At 32.4% G+C, this 19,565-nt stretch overlaps 2 protein-coding genes across 2 annotated transcripts; one reads left to right on the forward strand and one right to left on the reverse strand.

Annotated features, from left to right (window-relative positions):
• The first annotated feature begins 3,507 nt into the window (after positions 1-3,507).
• Positions 3,508-7,173, forward strand: LOC113553004 (negative elongation factor E). The gene is made up of 6 exons (XM_026956098.1): positions 3,508-3,854; positions 3,940-4,263; positions 4,329-4,534; positions 4,593-4,647; positions 4,710-4,812; positions 7,009-7,173. The coding sequence occupies exons 1-6, from the start codon at positions 3,774-3,776 to the stop codon at positions 7,077-7,079; spliced, it is 840 nt and encodes a 279-aa protein (XP_026811899.1). The 5' UTR covers positions 3,508-3,773; the 3' UTR covers positions 7,080-7,173.
• A 917-nt stretch (positions 7,174-8,090) lies between these two features.
• LOC113552098 lies at positions 8,091-18,404 on the reverse strand. The gene is given in 6 exon segments (XM_026954787.1): positions 8,091-9,851; positions 9,853-10,380; positions 12,995-14,181; positions 14,184-14,758; positions 16,918-17,260; positions 18,205-18,404. Coding segments are annotated over 6 exon segments (4,104 nt in total). The 5' UTR covers positions 18,218-18,404; the 3' UTR covers positions 8,091-8,393.
• Positions 18,405-19,565: the final 1,161 nt, after the last annotated feature.

Consider the following 19,565-nt stretch of genomic DNA (forward strand, 5'->3'; position numbering starts at 1 on the left):
AAAACCGCACAATTTTGATTTTGACCATAAAAAGGTCGATAGACAAAAACCGCACAACTTATCAGTCTTTTTATAGCAGATTACCTTACATTTAGAGTGCGTTAAAACCGCACACTATTTTTAGTGAAAATAGTGAAAAGATAAGATTATAAGATAACGATAAGTACTATACATACAATATAATCAAGTCTTCAGTTGCCACTAAAGTTGCCTATTTATTTTTAAGAGCATTTGTTTCAATTTTGGGATGAATTTTTACGTGATGGAGATCGTGTAAAGTTTTTAAATAACGTCGACAGTCGGTTTTAGTCAATCAAAATTTGAAAGTTTTAATTTTTTTTTAAATAAATATTTTAAAATTTTGAATATATAAATTTTTTTGATGAACTATGATACTAATGAGAATAAATAACAAATTATACATATCGACCTTTTTGGGGTCGAAATCATAACTGTGCGGTTTTTGGATACGACAATTTTTAAAATTGTTCGGTTTAACCGACCAAAATTGTGCGATTTTGTCCTATATTTTATCAAAATTGTGTGGTTTTTGGAGTCAACGAAAACTAAATACATATTTTCATCATTAAGACATTAACATCGTGTTTTAGATACTACTTGAAGATATTGCTTTATTTATTAAAAAATAACGAGTAAGATCTTGGATCACAGAATAATAAACATGAAGACTAGAATAAAGTAACAACAATTTGTTAATTCAAACATTTCAAATGTGCACTCTTAAACAACTCCATACTTTATTGTGGTTGTTGCATCTATTGATAGTTTGATACCATGGTCCATGACGGTAAATAGTAACCACGGTTGCATAATCCATTTAGTATATTGTTTTTATGTCTTTTAGATAATATATATTATATATTTTGAACCATGACAAATATAAATTGAATAGCTTGTAAAATTACGCAATTATACTTACACATATATAGCATGAATTAGTGATTAATTTATAATTATACATCGAAACTATAAGATTCTGACAATTTCTCACTTTGTTTGACCCCTCCCTCCCACCATTCAATATATTTTGTTCAGCTGACACCTCATAACTATAATAAAAAAAAATTCAATAAAAAATTAAACAAAGATTATAAATCATTAACATTTTAAACTAGATGATCCTACATGATGTTCCTCGTGATAAATTACAAAATGCCAGTGAATTCGTTCTAATGTATACTCATAAATTCATAACTATTTTATTTTGATTTCTATCAAAATTATTTAAGGAAACTATTTTTCAAAACTTTTCTTATATAATAGAGAGTTTTAATACAATGGAATGTCGATTATTCACACCAATTGGAACCGAGAAAGAGTAGATAATTGATTTGAACGGATAATCGAATAATGAATAAAAAAATACAATGAAAATAAATTTAAATGTTTTGTATAATTAAATATAAAATTAATGTACTGTATGTAAAATGGGTAAGTATAATCAGGTACGCCAATTTATTTTTATTTTTAAAATAGGGCTGCAAAAATTTTAAGCAAGCCACATTTTCCACCATGGTGAATGAGACCATAATAATAAAAATAGTGAAATGTATAAATATATTACTGTTTTAAAAGATAGGGCTACGTTTCTAGACTATTTATAGAAGCCTAACAGACACCCTACACTAAATTTTTTTTCTTTCAAAAAACAGTAAGCATAAGATTGAAGCTGGCCAATATGTCACAGGAAAAAAGTACGTGCTATAATATTAATTTAAATTTAAAATTCAAAAACATTAAATAAATAAACATTTTTTTAAAAAGTCCGAAGTGTGGATAACTAACGGGCTGGATAATTATATTCGGCGGTTTTATCCATGTTAGCCATTTAGAATTATATCATCAATCTATAAAATGAATCTATATTAATGTAGTTGTAAAAATAGTTTTTCAACGGATTATATGACTTATTAGTTATTATTCACTTGCATCCAATTTTATTTTTATTTTTATTTATTTTTACGGACTTAACACTTTGACAAAAGTAAACATAAGTACATGATACATAAATAATCTTATAGTGATAACAAAGAAATTTACAAACAACATATAAATTACATATTATATACTGCTAAGCTATAGTTTATAGTAGTTGTAATTAATACTAAATACTTATGTATACTTATATATTTTGGCTTCATAACAAAATAATTAGGTCAAATTTAGTTACCTATACTATAAAAAAAAAATTTTATGGATATTAAATACTTACGATTTATCAGATAGATATAGTCACAGTAGCGTAGTTAAAACAGTTATGGTGGGAAATAAGAAAGAAAGTGGTAAATTGTTATATTTGGTAAACCAAGTCAATTATAACATAAATTAAGGAAAAGCTTCTTAGAATTTAGTATTCCCAGGAAAGAGTTAGTAAAATATAAGTATAGGTATTTAAATTTTAAATATTATTAATTACTTTCAATTTTTTTTTCGAACAAATTTCATGGATGTTGTCCTTGAAAGGGGTGGGGAGTGGGAACTGAAATATATATGTTGTGCATCATAAATTTTCACCACACCACTGAATAGTATTGTAATTTTTTATATAATATATGTATAATAGGTTTTGCGTATAACAAGGTATAATATAGGTACCTAATAGTCTTAATAGGCAAAAGCCAATAGGTCTCATACATCTGAGTTTCTGATATGTTAATTTCTTCAATGTGGATCTATTTTATTGTTTATAATAAATTTCACAAATTTTCGGAGGCTCAAATTTATTTACTTTGTTCATATTGCGTAATATAAAAGTCACTGCTTGTATTTTTATAATATTTTTTTTAGAATTATATCAATAGTTTTCACTAAAATGCTCTACGTTGCAATTTTTTATTATGTAGATAGGTACATTTTAATATACATACATTATAAGTTTATAATAGAATAATAGACAGATACTTCTTTTTTAATGTTTAACCGAAAATGCTGCGGGGACTGCGTTAGCATTACTTCTGCGATGAGAATCATAGATACATATTAAATGATTTAATAATTTGTTTTAATATTACTGATATAATTAACAATTAACATTCAATCACTACAATCTCAAATTCTCAATAATAATCATTATTATTTAATATTTATTCATTTTTAATCTTGAATTAGATATATCTGAAAAATAACTGTTTATTTAAACCCCTTTTATGATATTCGTAGGCAATAAATATACGATGTTTGTTTTATCAGAAATGATAAGTAATAAAAGTACTAGAAAAACGTTCCACTGGAACCACGATTTAAGATCTTAAATTGTAACTAGAACCAAGGGCGGTGGTCCTAAACGGGGGGGGGGCAATTTGTTAATTATCAATTAAAAAAAGGTCATCATCTATTTAAAAAAAGAACTTTGTTAGAATATATGATTTTTTTTTTGTGGACGAGGGGGGGAATTGCCCACATTGCACCCTCCCATATATCTACCCTTGACTGGAACACGATCATGTTAGATACTCGAGCTATCTCGCAGAAATAATAGAAATGTGATATTTACCTATACGATTTAAGATATATTTCAAATTGCGGGTATTTGTCTGTGGTTATCACGGTCTTAGTCGTGTTGTGATAAGATATAGTACATTATCACGGTCTCTGAGTAATTTTATTCCTACATGTTTAATATTTACTATCTGTTATCGTCGATAAACGGACGACAGAAGCTTTTTTTCAAATCGTGATTATCCAAGTCTTTTAGCGTATTAATTTTTTGTAAATTATAATACAACCAAATAATCCAATTAAAGTGCGTCAAGATGGTGTACTTACACTTTCCGACGAATCTGACCGAAGAAGAACTCATGCTGCAAAATAAGTATCAAAAATTAAGAAAAAAGGTAATATTACTTAGATGCAAACGTTGTCTTATAACTCTTGATCATGCATTAACTAATTTTATATTCTTATACTTACTTTATCTAGAAAAAAGCATTGCAAGTGCAAAAAACACCTCGTCCTGAACCTGAGCCTTCGCCTGTACTCAATCCTAAAAGACCTAAAGAAACAGCTCGTGACGCCAGAGAAATAGCAAAAAAACTATTGAAGTCTGGTGCTATAGGGCCGATAAAAAAAGTACCCAATCGTACTGACCAGGAATCATTTAAGAGGCCTTGTGGAATGGAACGTAAATTGTTGACTACTACTCAGGCTTTGAGCAGCTATCAACCGTTTTCAGCAGCTTCTCCAGTCAAGGCTGAAGTCATTCCCGATAGTACTCCAAAAGCAACTCCTACCACTAAATTCTCTGTACATATAATTTTATATCTGAGTAACCTATGGTTTTAATTATTTAAAATGTCTTGTGGTTGCAGAATTTGTATAGTAGTTTTGTTTCTTCTACTTCTAAAACCACTCCACCAGCTCCAAGTTCACCAGAACCACCAGTTCCTGAAACACCTACTCGTAAAGATATCACTATATTTGTTGGAGGAAGTAGTTCAATGACTGAAGAATTTTTAAGATCTACATTTAGTAAATTTGGTAATATAATCAACATTTCAATGGAAATAGAAAAAAAGTGAGTTTTATAATATTTTACTTTTTTAAAAATCTAATTCATTAATCTTTTATTTTAGTCGAGGGTTCATCACTTTCAACTCCCCAGATACTGCTGAAAAAGCAGTAACTCAAGTAATTAATTCTAAATATTTAAAAGTTATAATAATAATTTATAAATTTAAATGTTTACATAGATGAATACTACTACAGTATCTGGTATTAAATTAAAAGTTTCAATTTCCCGAAATCAGCCTATTGAATTTGGCGATAAAGGAATTAATTCATGGAATGCCATTGGTAAGCGTTTTATTAATAATCTTAAATTTTTAATTCAATATTTGAAATTATTTGTATTTATCTATATAATATTTTGTATATTTTAAATACATCAAGTGATAATTAATTATAAATTTTTATTGGCAATACTAAAAATTCTATTAATGCCTTGAAATATTTATTCAATGATTTGTATACCTAGTGTAAAAATAAATAAAAAAATATTCATTCAAGTTTGAACTTAATATACTTTTATAGTAGAGATTGATTTTTTAATTAAATCATGTCTTGCCAAAGATTTGTGTTGAATAATTCATACAATATACATCTATTTTATTAATTGTTTAGTTGTTTAGCACCTATGCTTATTATACCATCAATCTATAGAGTGTGTAATTTAAAATTAAAAATAAAAATAAATCATATAATTCGATTTTTATACTATTTAAAGGAATTTAAAACTGAAATGCCATTTTTTTTTTTATATAAAAATTTTATATTTTTTCTAGTAAATTGCAATTTAAAAGATATTTTGAAAAAAAATAGGTTATTAGTAGGGCTTGGATTTAAATGCCCTTAAAACCATACAAATATGTTGTAAAAATAGTTAACAATTACCTTAAAAAATGCTCTATAATTTTTTTTTTTTTTTATACAATTTGGTAATTTATAAATTGTTTATATATATATATATTTTTATAATACTATTTTTAAAATGATTAGTAATATATTATTTATTGAAATATCGATTTCTAAATAGCATTTGTTATTGAAAATGTATACTGAAATGCACGCCATAAAATAAAAACATTAAAAATGGTTAAAAGTATGAATTTTTGCACAAAAATGGAGAATAAAAATCTCTATAATTGACAAAATGTACAAAGTATATATTTTTAATTTTAAAACTTGCCAATCTATAGAATTGTTTTCTAGCATAGTCTGCTATAAACTAAGTGCAAATAAAAGATATGCAACTCCTACAACTTCAAAGCCATAATTATTATAACCAAGATTTAGAGCGGTGTTATAAGATTATGATTTATTACAATCTACCTCTAAAGTGTCTTAGCTATATCCAACTGTTTAACCTACAGTCAACCCCCTTATACATTGTCTTATTAATGGAATGGTGGCTATGAGACTTTATTCTGGCCCACAAGAGAATGCACCTAGGTGGCAACCAAAATCCATCTAAATTTGCATATCCTCTATCAAATTCATATACTTGTAACGTTATTTAATATTGGTCATTACTGTCAGTCTACATGTGCGAAACATAGTTCTCTTGTGAACCAAAGTATATACTAAATTTATCTTGAATTTTTATTTGAGTGACCTTTAATAGTCCCAATGTCTATAATTCCTTATTGTTTGTAAAACCTCTGGTCATATAAAATACAACTAACAATGAGTGGTTTCTTGTCCATTGTGCATTTGTCTTGAAAATGGCCAAATTAATGTTGCCATCATAGCTTCTTTTTTCTTTTGACTATGTTATGTTGTTTAAAAAGTGTATAACACCATAACAGCAAAAAAAAATAAATGTTCCTCATTTGAAAAAATGAAGTTGGTATCGCCAAAGAATACTTCTTAAACGATATAAAAATGTAAATAATTAAAAATATGGTCCCTAAGTAAACTTAAAAATTAAAATATAAATGTATTCATTACAAAAAGAATGGAGGTGAGCACTAAGTATGTCCAGTGAATAATTCTGTGTTATAATATTAAGATTTTGATTTAAAATAATATCACAGTTAGTTTTTTTTCACTTTTATTAAATTCATAAAAATAAATTAATAATAAATATATAATATAATCATGAATTAGTTGTGAAAAAGTTCTTCTACTAAGAGATAACTACCTATAACATTATTATATTATAATATTTTTACATAATAAATTAAAATTTTTGAACCTTTAACATAATAATCTATTATGTAGATATTTTTACAGATGTCATGTGCAACAATCATTTAATTTAAAAATGTTTGAATATCAGATATGATTTAATAACATAATTCTTGGCGTGTACCTCTTATGCTAATCTCTCCTTGAATTCAGTTAAAATAATTCAACCAAAAAATTAGTTTAAATTAACTGAAAATATACTTTTATTCAGAAAATATAAACAAATAACTTAATGGTTTCAACATAATTTAGATATACAGATTTTAATTGTCAAAACTAATATGTATTATTTTTGAATTCTAGCTACTAATAAATCTCAAAAAGGAAATCAACGAGATGATCGTTCGCTGGTGACATATGATGATTTATTTTAAACAGTTGTTTTTATTTATTTTAGATTTTAATTATATAATAGAGATTTTTTTTCATGACAGTGATAAAAATGATATATTCATGTAATTTATTATATTGATGTAATTTTTATAAACTATTTATTAAAAAGAAAGTATTGCTGATTTATTGTAAATTAATTTATTGTTAATAATTTGAAAATGAATTCAGTAACCAAGTCATCATAAAATAAGTTGTTTAACAAATATTTTAGTTACCACAAAAACATGGCTTATAATAAAAATATAACTGAGATTTCAGTTATTTACGCAGAAATGGAGATTTTAAATCTAGATTCTAGACAAAATCTATTCTATTCTGTAGATAATCATACGATTTAAAAATTATAATTATAGTTTCACATTTATCTACTTATAAAGCCTTAATGAAACTAAACCTTTAACAAATAAAATAAGATCTATGCCGAAAGTGTTTAATGACAATAAATTGAATGTTTGATGATTTGATTATTATGATTATTGGTACATAAAGAGTATAGATATACTTTATGTGGCTTGTAGTCAAGTTATAGAATTTTAGTCCTCTGAGCATATTTATTGTATTTAGTCTGTAATTTGTGATTTCATATGTTAGACGCTGGTAAAGAGTCAATAGACATCAATAAATTGCGTCCAATAACACTGACTAGTAATAAATCTTAATAGTTCATTTCGGCATTTCTACTCAAACCTATAACTTTATATAATAATTTTATCCTAATCTAAACATTAAGGATAACCCAGTGTTTTTAATTCACTTTACGTTACCCCATTAAACATAAAATAGCGGAATATCATTAAACATTTTAATGAATCAATTAATATTATATTATTATTTAATATTCCTACAAAGTTTAATGCACCTACCTGTCTTTCCTACATAATATTTGTGTTCTAATCATCGCTGTTGAGTATAGCCGGCAATTATTTATTGTCAACGATTTATACGGAGATGAAAAATAGAAAATATATAACTTTCTAAATAAAACAACAAAATGTTGCAAAAATATTTTAGAAAAAAAATAAACGTGTAAAGAAAAAGTTAGGTACATAAACGAAAATCGTATAACTGTATAAGTGTTAGGTGTTTTGAATGTAAGCTCTAAGAATTATCATTTACCGGTCAGTCAATGACAGAAACGACTGTAGTGTTTATGTATAGGGAAAACATATTTTTTAACAACCGTATGCTATACAATTGAATATTAAAATATCGAAATGCAAAACAAAGAAACAACGATCGGTTAGCAACAATAACAATAACAAAAGTATCGCAACAACCCACGATGGGTGGTGTGGTTACTGATTGGGAGGGAATTGAAAATCCCAGTGGTGATGGTGTATGGTCTTCTCGTTTCCGAAGCCTAAGATCAACAGACCGGCGAGTATGATGCTCAGGAAGCACAGGGCGGCTTGCAGGTCACGCCGCTTCTCCGTGTCCTCCGGGACCACTTGCTGGACTACTTTAGTGAACAGACTGCATACGTTCGAGTGACACAACCGGAACAGCTGACAACTGAGTTCGGTGATAGATGGGTCGGCGGCGGACAGATCGACGGCACCAACGGTTCCTGGTGGTCTGCCATTTTTGCCACGGTCATTACGGTCGGTGTCGGTGGCCGAACGAGGTGAGGACGGAGGTTTACTGCGTCGACGAGGTGGTGTGGGCGCTGCTAACACGCTTGCCCGGTCCTCGTCCGAATCTACTTCCGGATACATGGACGACACGCGCGAAGACTGAATCGACGCATTGTCGTCCTGCAACAGCGACACGTGCGTTGTCAGGTCGTCACCTGCAGGCGCGGCTTGTACAGCGGCGGCTGCGGCATTCTGCTGCAGCTGCTGCAGAGACGGATGCTGAACCGCAGTAGCGAACTGAGCGATCTTCAGACTCGATCCGGACACGTCGTCGACGGCCATTCGCTGCCCGAGTATATCGGCCACGATCATCCTACCCACTTGTAGCTCTTCGACGGTTAAGCGTTGCGCGCGCACTGCCGCGACACCGCTCGCGGCATTGGTCGTTTCAGACACCATTGCGTAACCGTTGCAACTGCAGTCGTCTGCCGTGTTTACCGACATACCGGACGTCGGTCGGTCAACGTATTCGGTGACCTGGGACGACGTTCGAGATCTAGTTTGGTCGACGGGGGCGGCGGTGGTCAGCGTTTTCGGGGTGAGATGTTGTGACGTTGTTGCTACAGACTTTGTTGTCCGATCGTCCAACTCGGCCGAACAGCATGACCTGTCGTCGTGGTCGTCCGACGCGTAATCGTCCGGAGACGGGTCGGTCTGAACGGCCACAGACACGTCGTCGGTGGCGGTAACAGTGTTTCTAGCGGCAGACGCCAACAGAGCACGAGAAACGTCGGCAAAAAAATCGTTAGACGATGTTACAGACGTTTCTCGCCGATCTAAAAAAGGGACTAGTGCCGAATCGGTGTTCCTGCGCCGGTGTGGTTCGGGCGTAGCGGCGTCGTCGGCCGCTCTCGACTTCCGAGGTGGCGGTGGCGGTGACGGCAACGGCCGGAGTTTCATCTTTTCGATCACGTCGCCCGAGCACAATGCCGCCGCCGCTTTGGCCGTCCCATCGATTCTGTCTGCGCCGTCGCCTTCATCGTTGTCGTTGTGGCCACCGCTTCCGTCGTCGGTCACGTCGCCGTACTCGTGTTCGCGGACCGGTAACCGGCGCCGAAGCGGTCGAGACGGTCCAAGCGTGTTGTAGGCGCGTGCGGGTCTCGACGGCGGTGGCAGCTTTAGCGGTACAGCTGGTGTCTGCATCTGTGGACGGCCGCGCATTCCTGTCACAATAGCTGTATGACCTCGGTATGGTGAAAAACGCTCCAAACTCTTGACTTTTGATCACGTCGTATGATTTTTTCCTCCTGTGACGCACCGGCGACTGTGGTGGTAACAAAAGCGACGCTGAGGACGGCGACGATTTATCCACCGTCGCATAACCAGCGACTGTGGCCGATGTCGTTGTCGATTGTGGTGGAGGTGGTCGCGGAGGCGTGGACCTCACGGCTGCAGTGCCGTTGACCACGTGTACGGCTGTCGCAGACCGCTCTTCGACGTCTACATCTGACGTCAGCGACATTCGCGAACGGCGCAGCGGCGGTGTCGGCGCTCCTGCGCCGCTGCCGTTTACTGCCCACGAAGGCCGGCCGCCGTTATCGGTCACCGCCAACGAAATATCGCGGTCGGAACCGGCCAACGAAGTTCTGGAACGACGCATCGGAGCTTTTGGCACGGTATCTGAAAAGTTCATCGATGGCTGGAATCCCTGTGACGAAAAAAAAAATTGTCAGATTTAAATTAAAGAATTAAACTATGTATAAATGGTATACTCATATGGTTGTGTGTAGCCCAATTCTTTAGACCCGATAATATTTTCTAAAAATTATATATTATATTTAATACCTAACCTAGCTGTTATTACTATTTTTAAATTTTTTTACGCGTAGTTACGTCTCGGCAGCCGTTTCAACAGTTTTTTATGTGTTACTTTTAGTACGCCATTGTCGCCATTCGTTATGTGTTTGTTTGAACACAATACTAAAGTTATAAATAAATTAGAGAGAAATTTGAAGTTTATATACGTTTATGTATATAAATATATCAACTTCTTTAAGCCTATAATAAGGTTGTGTTGGAGTGGAGAGTTATCGATCGAATTACACAATATAAATAAAAAATAAAAAATCGTATAGGTAGGCTACGACGCTACGTTTACACTTCTAAGTTTATACTTGTTTTTGACTTGGGCGGACTAAGTTCACTCCAATTCGCGCTAACCTGCGTAATCTATACCACCTATATTACGATACCGTCGTCCGTCGACCGACTTCCTTTTGTTATATTATTATAATTTATATTTTATACCATCGGTTATTTTATTGCCATAAAACTATGAAAGTGTGCCATTTATTCTAATTAATTATTCGATTATTGTGGTTAAGTTACGCGAATTGCATACACTTATCATACGAACGGAATCGTTTTATAGGTAGATATTTCTACCTACATTTGTGTAAAAAATAGGAGCGCAATTTGACATCTGTGTGATTTTACCGCTATGACTTATGTTTCCAGTGTTTAATAGCTTATTCATTTTCTGACAAAGCGTATTTCGGTTAAAATAATGACATAACTACTACACAAGTGCATATATTATTATACAGCCAGTATTATAGGAAATTTTTTTTTAGCTGTAATTAACTTACACATTTTTTTTCGAGGCTAGCCAATCAATTTTATGGCTAAATTTATTTAATATAATATATTATACTATATAAGCCTATAAAAATGTTAAAAAAAACAATGGTTATGAGTTTATAACATTATACTAGTATATTTTATAGTGACTTACACAACTACACAGTAACGAGATCACTCGAAACACACTATATAGCAGAAGCGAGTTCTTTAGCTTTTATTTTTTTCACACTAATAATGTTGGATGCACAATTAGTTTTTCTATTATTGTATATATATATTATTTTATTTTCATCTTTAACTTTCAATTTTCATGACTTTCACTCATAAAGTCCTTTATACAATATCCTTTTTTTTATCCATTCTTTAATTTATTCCAATTTGTATTCTTGAATCGATTTTATTCATATTTATTACTTTAGTACCTACATATTTACTATTTTTTTTTTATCAAATTACAACCACCGTTGTTTTAGATATGATTGTACATTTACAACTGTGGTAACATCAAATATTTTCAAAATTATTCACTTTTGGTATTTTTTGTATACACTAAGATTTTAAGTATTCAGTCGTCAGTCAATACCTAATACTGACGTACCGAGCCAAAATATTTTGAAAATGTTGTCATGTATAGAAAGTGCGCCAATATATACAACATACAAGTATTATTGTTTAAAAAAAGGTAAAATTGAATAGTCAAACAGGCGTTGTATAATATTAGTTAATTTCCGTTGTTTTCTCCAATTTAAAATTATTAAGAAAAATCTTTCCTATGTGACCCGAAATTCAAAATACAAATTGATCAAAAATGCTACTAAAAACCACCATTGGTTTAGATGATTGGAGCAAATCTGATAAAAATCGTAACAACAGTAATAAATTTAAATTGAAAAACCGATATATTCCTTGCTTCATTTAGAATCTAAAATTACAAACATATTAAAACATTTAAAACAAATCTTAAATAACTAAAAAATAAAACAACAATTTACATTTCATTTCTTCATATTAAATAAAATATTCTTAGATTTAGTTATATTTTTATATTTTTAAAAAAAACATGAATATCAATACGTGCGTCCTGAAATTCCTTAAATAATAATATAGGAAAATATAGTATATTACTTAACAGTTAACGCATAAACATATAAACATATATTCGCCTGGTAGTCGGTAGAAGGTTAACATTAACAAACGTATGCAGGAAATAATATATCTATAATAATTCTATTTATAATATACATATGGTTTATCATAATATATAAGAACCTTAAGTAACTTTGTAGTGATTTACGAGATATTTATTTGATATTTTTTATATTAATAATTTTGTTTTCAGAAATTAATATTTTAGATCCATATTTCGTATTTTTATTTTATTACAGTTAACAATTAATGTTAACAGTATAGTCATTAGTCACAGAATAAATTAAATTTAGATTTTATCTATTCTGTGGTATAGTCTGTTAAATATCAGTCAAGCTTAATTTATTGTTTAAGACAATCGCTTTTAAAATAAAAATAAAATAAGTGTAATCTGTGTTAGGTATATTGGGAATAGTTTTCAAATATTTTTTTATTTGAGAAAGCATAGTCGTGTCTAGTAAATAAATTTAAAAGTAATCTATATTTTAAATAGTGCTATGTAGTATAAGTATATATAAAATGTATATACTTACGATTTGTGACTGGCTTCTCTTTCTGGATAAATCAATCATTGACCGCGTGTCAAACGTGGAAAACTTGGCCATGCGTTGTCTAGTCGGTGGTTTTGGCGGCATATGTGTGACAGCGGCAGAAGTAGTCTGCCTCACGGAAGTTCTCCAGGGTACCCCCGATGGTAGTATTGGATTTTGCGATGGTTCAAATGTCTGACTGGTGATGATGTTCTCGGGGGTATAGTCTTCCACGTCTTTCTTCGTCGGCCTGGTGCCACCGAACGATTTTGGCATCGTGCTGAACCGATCAGCGACATAAGATCGTTCAGTATTCGCATCAACTGCAGTATGCCGGTTAGGCCTCCTCAACGAATTGGTCCGCGACGGTCTCACCGGCGTGGAGATACCACTACTTGAGTCGCGGTTGTTTCTTGCACTCGTACCGTTGTCGTTATCATTAACGCCTTCCATAGACCGTGTCCGGTTCGACCGGAAAACGTCTCTGATCTCTGATGACAAATAATTGCTGATGTGCACGTCGCCGCGACTTAGACCTTTTTCGCGCAGGAAAAATTCGTCAGAATCAATTTCTTCAATTACACCCGACCGGTGTTCGGACAAGCTCTTCGTATCCTTCGATCGGCAGTCATCGCTCAGTGATATCACCTCCTGTAGATCGCTGTCGCCAAATTCCGCCAACGATTCCTTGGATACCTGTAGTGGAGGCTCATCTAGCTCTTCTTCCACAGCCAGCGTGGCTGTCTGTTCGTCTGTTGGAGCTGGCGTTGACTCTTTGTGTGACCGAAAGAAGCGCCGATGAAATGAGTCCTTTCGTTTGTAGTTGTTCTGTTCTGGCTCTCCTCCGTCGGAAGATGGTGGTGGCGTTTTTGCTTTGTTCGCCACGTTTGTTTTTCGACGTTTCGAAAATATCCTCGGGTATGTGCCGAAGTCCATTATCCGAGGTTTTGGACTATCCGGTTTCGACACTTTCGAAGCATCCGACCAAGTACGTGGCCGGAAATTCGGTATAGACAGTCGGGAACCACCGATTTTTACGGATTTTGATGGTTTCGGAGATTCCGACGACATCCTGGATAATCCAAAACGTGGCAGCGAGAATCGACCACTTTTCGTCTCATCCCGCACACTTTTTGTTTCGTCCGTACTAGATTCGTTCGGATCCACGGATCTTCGCGAAAAGTGTCCAAAGCTGTGGATAAATTCACTTTAGGTGCGTTAAATGTGAACTTTTTTGGCAAAGTGGCGAACTGGCCGAACTTGCGACGAGACTTTTCACCATTAGGCGCGTCTACCACTATTTTTTGCTTAGGTTTACGTTTGGTTACCCCTTGCAGCTTCGTGCGTAGTATGTCTGCTTTGACTTTAACTTTTTGTTGGAAGACCTTCATACGTGTGTTACTGGACTCCACATCGCCCACAGATGAGTTTTCGTTTTCACCCTCATAAGTTGATTCGTCGGATCGTACAACTTTTTTACCGACATTTCCGTCGTCGTCGTCGTTATCATTGTCCTCTTCCTCATCATCTTCTTCATCATCGTCATTGTCGTCGTCTTCGTTATCTTCTTCTTGTCTAGCTAATCGTAGTTGTCGTTGTTGTTGCTGATCACTTTCTGGTTCCGAACCCGTGTCATCGGCCATCACGAGTTCTTCGGTCAATGGTATGCGTAAAAAATGACGATTATCGTCTTTTTTCGAATTCGTGATGGGCAAAGATATCTGGTCAGCGTTAGCTGCTGGCGTGACAGGTTCGTATACGTGATCTCTAAAAAAAAAAAAATGTAACGTTATCAAAAACAGATCGGGCCAAACATATTTTAAATATTTGCATTAAAAATAATGGCTAGTTCACGTGTGAACGAACGGACGCAGGAAAAAACCAGTGTAACGACAGAAGGGTTAAATTTATTTATTATTTGGCGACAATGACAGAGACAGAGGATTCGACATGCCAAGAATCCTCTCGTGAGAGAGCAAAAACTTATTTATAGGTGTCTGTTGGTCCGGAGCTAAAAGTAGACGTAGAGTGGATAAGATCCGTCGTGTACCTATATACTATACAGTGTTATTATTTTTTTTTTTGTTAATTTATTCATTTGGCCGATAATAAAATATTTAAAATTGATATATCATTTCGTGATGGTATTATGTTCAATTTAAAAACATAAATTATGTATTCACTTACAATTTAAACGCATTGTCTTATTGATATTATATTACACAAAATATAATTTGTTGTCGTACAAATATAGAACAACTATAAAAAAAAATGTGGATAAAAAACGCTAGATTTATAGCTGTAAAATTATGCTTATTAATTATATTTATACACACCCAAATATAACGACCTGATTTTAAACTAAATATTCAATTTAGTAACTTCATAAATTAATATATTACATAATATTTTAAATATTTCTCTCTTTTTATTTCGTTAAATGGTCAGATCAATTTAATGATGTTGTTTACTCACCCCATGTCTGTACGTGTCTTATATTAAATCATGCAGTACAAATTTTCAAGTTAATTACGAATTCAACAGTGTGCTTGGCATCTTTGGAGGAAATATAATCTGTTGTTCAATGGTGTCGGAAGACCAGCGGCTGCAAATGATTTCCGGACTACACTGAATCGTCGTAAGGCTACATTCCCCGGTTTCGACATCGCCGCCACGCGCTACACAATCGCGCTCGATTATACGGAGAAAAAAATCGAAATTACCGTAACGGTTGCCAAATGTGTTTTGGCCGTCCGGCATAACCCGAATATTCAGACAAGAAGAGTGCTCGTTTTTTTTCACTACCAAGTTCCAACTAATATCATCTCTGGGCCAATATAGTTGAGATTTTTGTCATTTTACATAGCCAAATGGTATATGTACCGCAGTCTGTTGCAGGTAGTTTAATAATATACAATAGCCTGAGTGTCAATGCACTCGTTATTAAATTGATTAAAATATCGAGATCGAAATTGTAATCGAAATAATTTACTCACGTTATATTTATAAATATGTATTGTACATGAAATAATTAAGTATATTATTCGATACAGACGAATATACGTTTGAAAAAGATAAAATTGTTTTAATAAATACATGTATAATATTATACATATGAATTAGATCATATATTATTGTCATAAACATCCGGTGAAAACAGTTATATACTATAATATAGTCTTTAATAAAACAGGAAACGCGAATAAAAACCTAAAAACTATTGTGTCTTGATTATAAAATAGTATTCAATAACCTTAAGCTTAAAAATATAATGGACATTTTCTTTGGTCATATACTCTAACTTAACATTATAATATTGTTTGTAAATAAACAATAAATACAAAATTAACACGTACCACATGTTATAGGATTGGAAATCGTGTGAAATATTTATGGAAATTATAATAACTGTACATTAATAATAATAATTATTATGAAATATTATGTTTATCTATTAAGTCACGTGAAAATACTTTAAAAGCGACTCCTTGATGTGTAATTAATCATTATTATTGTTGTTATTATTATTATTAAAAAGTAGTTTAAACATTGGATTTTATACACAATATTATACTTGACCAATTTTAAATACTCAACGAGTGGTCGACCGTCACTACAGATTATGCATAATATACGAGTACAACAGCCGTGTAATTTAAACATAGATGGACATAAATTTTCTTTCAATCAAAAATCGTATTTTATTTTCGATTTGGCATTGTTTTTTTTTTTTTTTTTAACAAAACACCTACTAAAATAGGCGATAGCGACGAACTCGTTGGCACACATTTTGACAAGTATGATGCAACATATTACGCAACTGCAGATATATAGTTTTTATTTGATTTGTTTTCCATTAAAACCATAAGCTGCAAACTTTAATGGGATGTCGACGGCGTGATTGACGCCTGACGGTGTATACTTGCCTTTCATACTTCACCCAAGTCTTTTCATCGAACGGTGGCTTGTTGAGATGCGTCCATGGATACCCACCTACAGACCGTTTTCTCCTCACTTCCTCCCAGTGATAGGTGGCTGGTGGAACGGGCGGTGGTTCGGGGGTCGTCGACCTGCTGCATCCTGAAGTAGACCTGCCTGATGTAGATCGACCCGGGGTAGATCTACGTGAAGTAGACCTACATGGTGTAGACCTAGTCGACGGAGACCTGCATGGTGTAGACTTAGTCGACGGAGACCTGCCAAGAGTCGATTGGTTCAGCGTCGAATAATAAGGTCCGTCCTTGCCGCAGGAGATTGATTTACGTGAATCTAATATACAGATATTACTCAAATATATTTTAATGTAATGATTACTAACGAAATATGGTTTGTGAAGAGCAGATTATTGAGCACGTTGATAAAAAAAAATTTAACGCGATTAAACTTTAAAGCTGTACTAGGTAGATAATTTAACAAATTTCACGGCCGATGGTACCCTACAACTTATGTTGTGATCATTTATATCACCTATAAGGTTAGGTTAGGTTAGGCTCATATAATATTATACGTTATACTGATTCCAAAAAATTCAGTAATAGATAATAATCACACTGTTAAGAATCAATTTATATGTTCATGGAAATTGAATTTAAAAACTAAACTGTGGATGATACTATGAGATATATATTAATTATATATGATTTACTTTTCGTTAAATATAACAAAAATATAATTTTTAGTTTATTTTTTAAGAATCTTGTTTTTCAATCATTTTGTTAAATATATATTTGAAAACGTTAAAAAAACATGTTAAAAAATGTCACACTTCCAAACATTGTTTACTCGAGGCAATCGTGTCATTTACACTCCTACCCTCGAGGACTGGATTAACGCATATATTGCATATATTTTTTTTGTACTTATTCTACAAAGTCATCAATATTATTGAACACGAAAACATTTTTATTTGTATTATCTAGATTCATATAACGTTATAGTATTAATATGTGCGTGTATACAGTTTGTCTCAAAAGCCTCATATAAGTTTATAACCCTAAGTATCTTCGCGAGACTGTGACACATCAATATAATATTTAAATGCTATTTTTTCAACAGAAATCTATAAGAAAATTCCAATTTATTTGTATACATTTCTTATAGATTACCTATACTGTTAAAAACAACATTTAAATAAGGCCTAACTTATTGATTTGCCAGGAAGTCACGTGGACAATTTTGGGATATACGTACTATATAGACATATAAGTACCGACCTGGTTCTTCCATCGTCACACGTCATACGATGAGACTTACGCGATGACGGGTCCAGGCACAAGTATCATTCGCACAGTTTAATTCTTTATTCGTTTCAAATGCGTTTCAGTTTTAATTTTTATTGTCTTTTTACAGAACTTGTTGTTTGACTTTGACGATTAAGTTGACACGCACACGAGTCGGATCTCGCGCACCGGAGGCGGAAAACCGTTTGCGTGATGCATGTATGCAGCTCGTTTACGACGTGGTCCCAGCGCTCAGACATGTTTGGACTGCGTCCAATTTCATCAATTAAAAATAAACTCGACCCTTTGGATTTGTCATATCGCGAAGTGGCCCATATCTTTCACTTTTTTTACTTATTTTCCATGCCGTCGTTAATGATCGAAAATGAAAATCGCAGCGTTTTAATAATCGCGATGTTTATCCCCCTCAAGGTAACAATACAGATAATAATAATATGACTTTAACCGTCAAGTTATTCAAACAAAATTCTAAATTTTTATATTGATTTTTTATAAACAGAACGGGCCAATGTATTGCATTTTTTTGAAAATATATTATATAAAAGTAAACAGTTTTCGGCTGATTTATTGAGTATATATAATAAACAATTGCATACTGCGCTTATAACATTAAATTATATAATATATAATATATATTATGTATATGTGAGTAGTACATACTCATTTCTCACGCATTTACATCAGCAGTACATACACGATATAGACACGATACACGTAAATCGTACTCAGCTCCATGAAGTATAACATGCGAGATAAAAAGGGATTACAAGAAACAGTATACAGAAACAATAATAGTTTATAATAATAATGACGATAAAACATTTGTATAATAAAACTAATTTAGGGTATTTGGTTCTTATTAAGCAGTAATGTTTTTTTTTTTTTTTTTTTTTTTGAAACCAAGTAGTTTTATAATATAAATATATTAATGAATTTTATAAAAAATACTGTACTTTATTTCGCTAACAATTTGTATATAATGCAATTTTAAGAGATTTTTCGTAGTACAAAATGGAAGATTTGGAAATCGATTTATTAATTTAGAAAAAAATTAAACTATTTATTATTAGAAATTTAAAAAAAGAAAAGTGTTACAGTTTTTTTTCAAATTTAATTGGTACACATAACTTATATAATAATATAACATTGTAGTTTGGTACTTTTATTCACGTATTTAAACATTATAGGCTTTATTAGCGCTTATATACGTTTATTGTACTTTCGATCGAACGTATTTTGATTAAACCATAACACATTTTTAAGTTTCAAATATTTTACGATGGAGTTAAATAGTTTTTAACAGATTATACGAACAAATAATTAATTAAGCCATT

The sequence above is a fragment of the Rhopalosiphum maidis genome, chromosome 2 (assembly GCF_003676215.2).
Source record: "Rhopalosiphum maidis isolate BTI-1 chromosome 2, ASM367621v3, whole genome shotgun sequence".
Taxonomy (NCBI): domain Eukaryota; kingdom Metazoa; phylum Arthropoda; class Insecta; order Hemiptera; family Aphididae; genus Rhopalosiphum; species Rhopalosiphum maidis.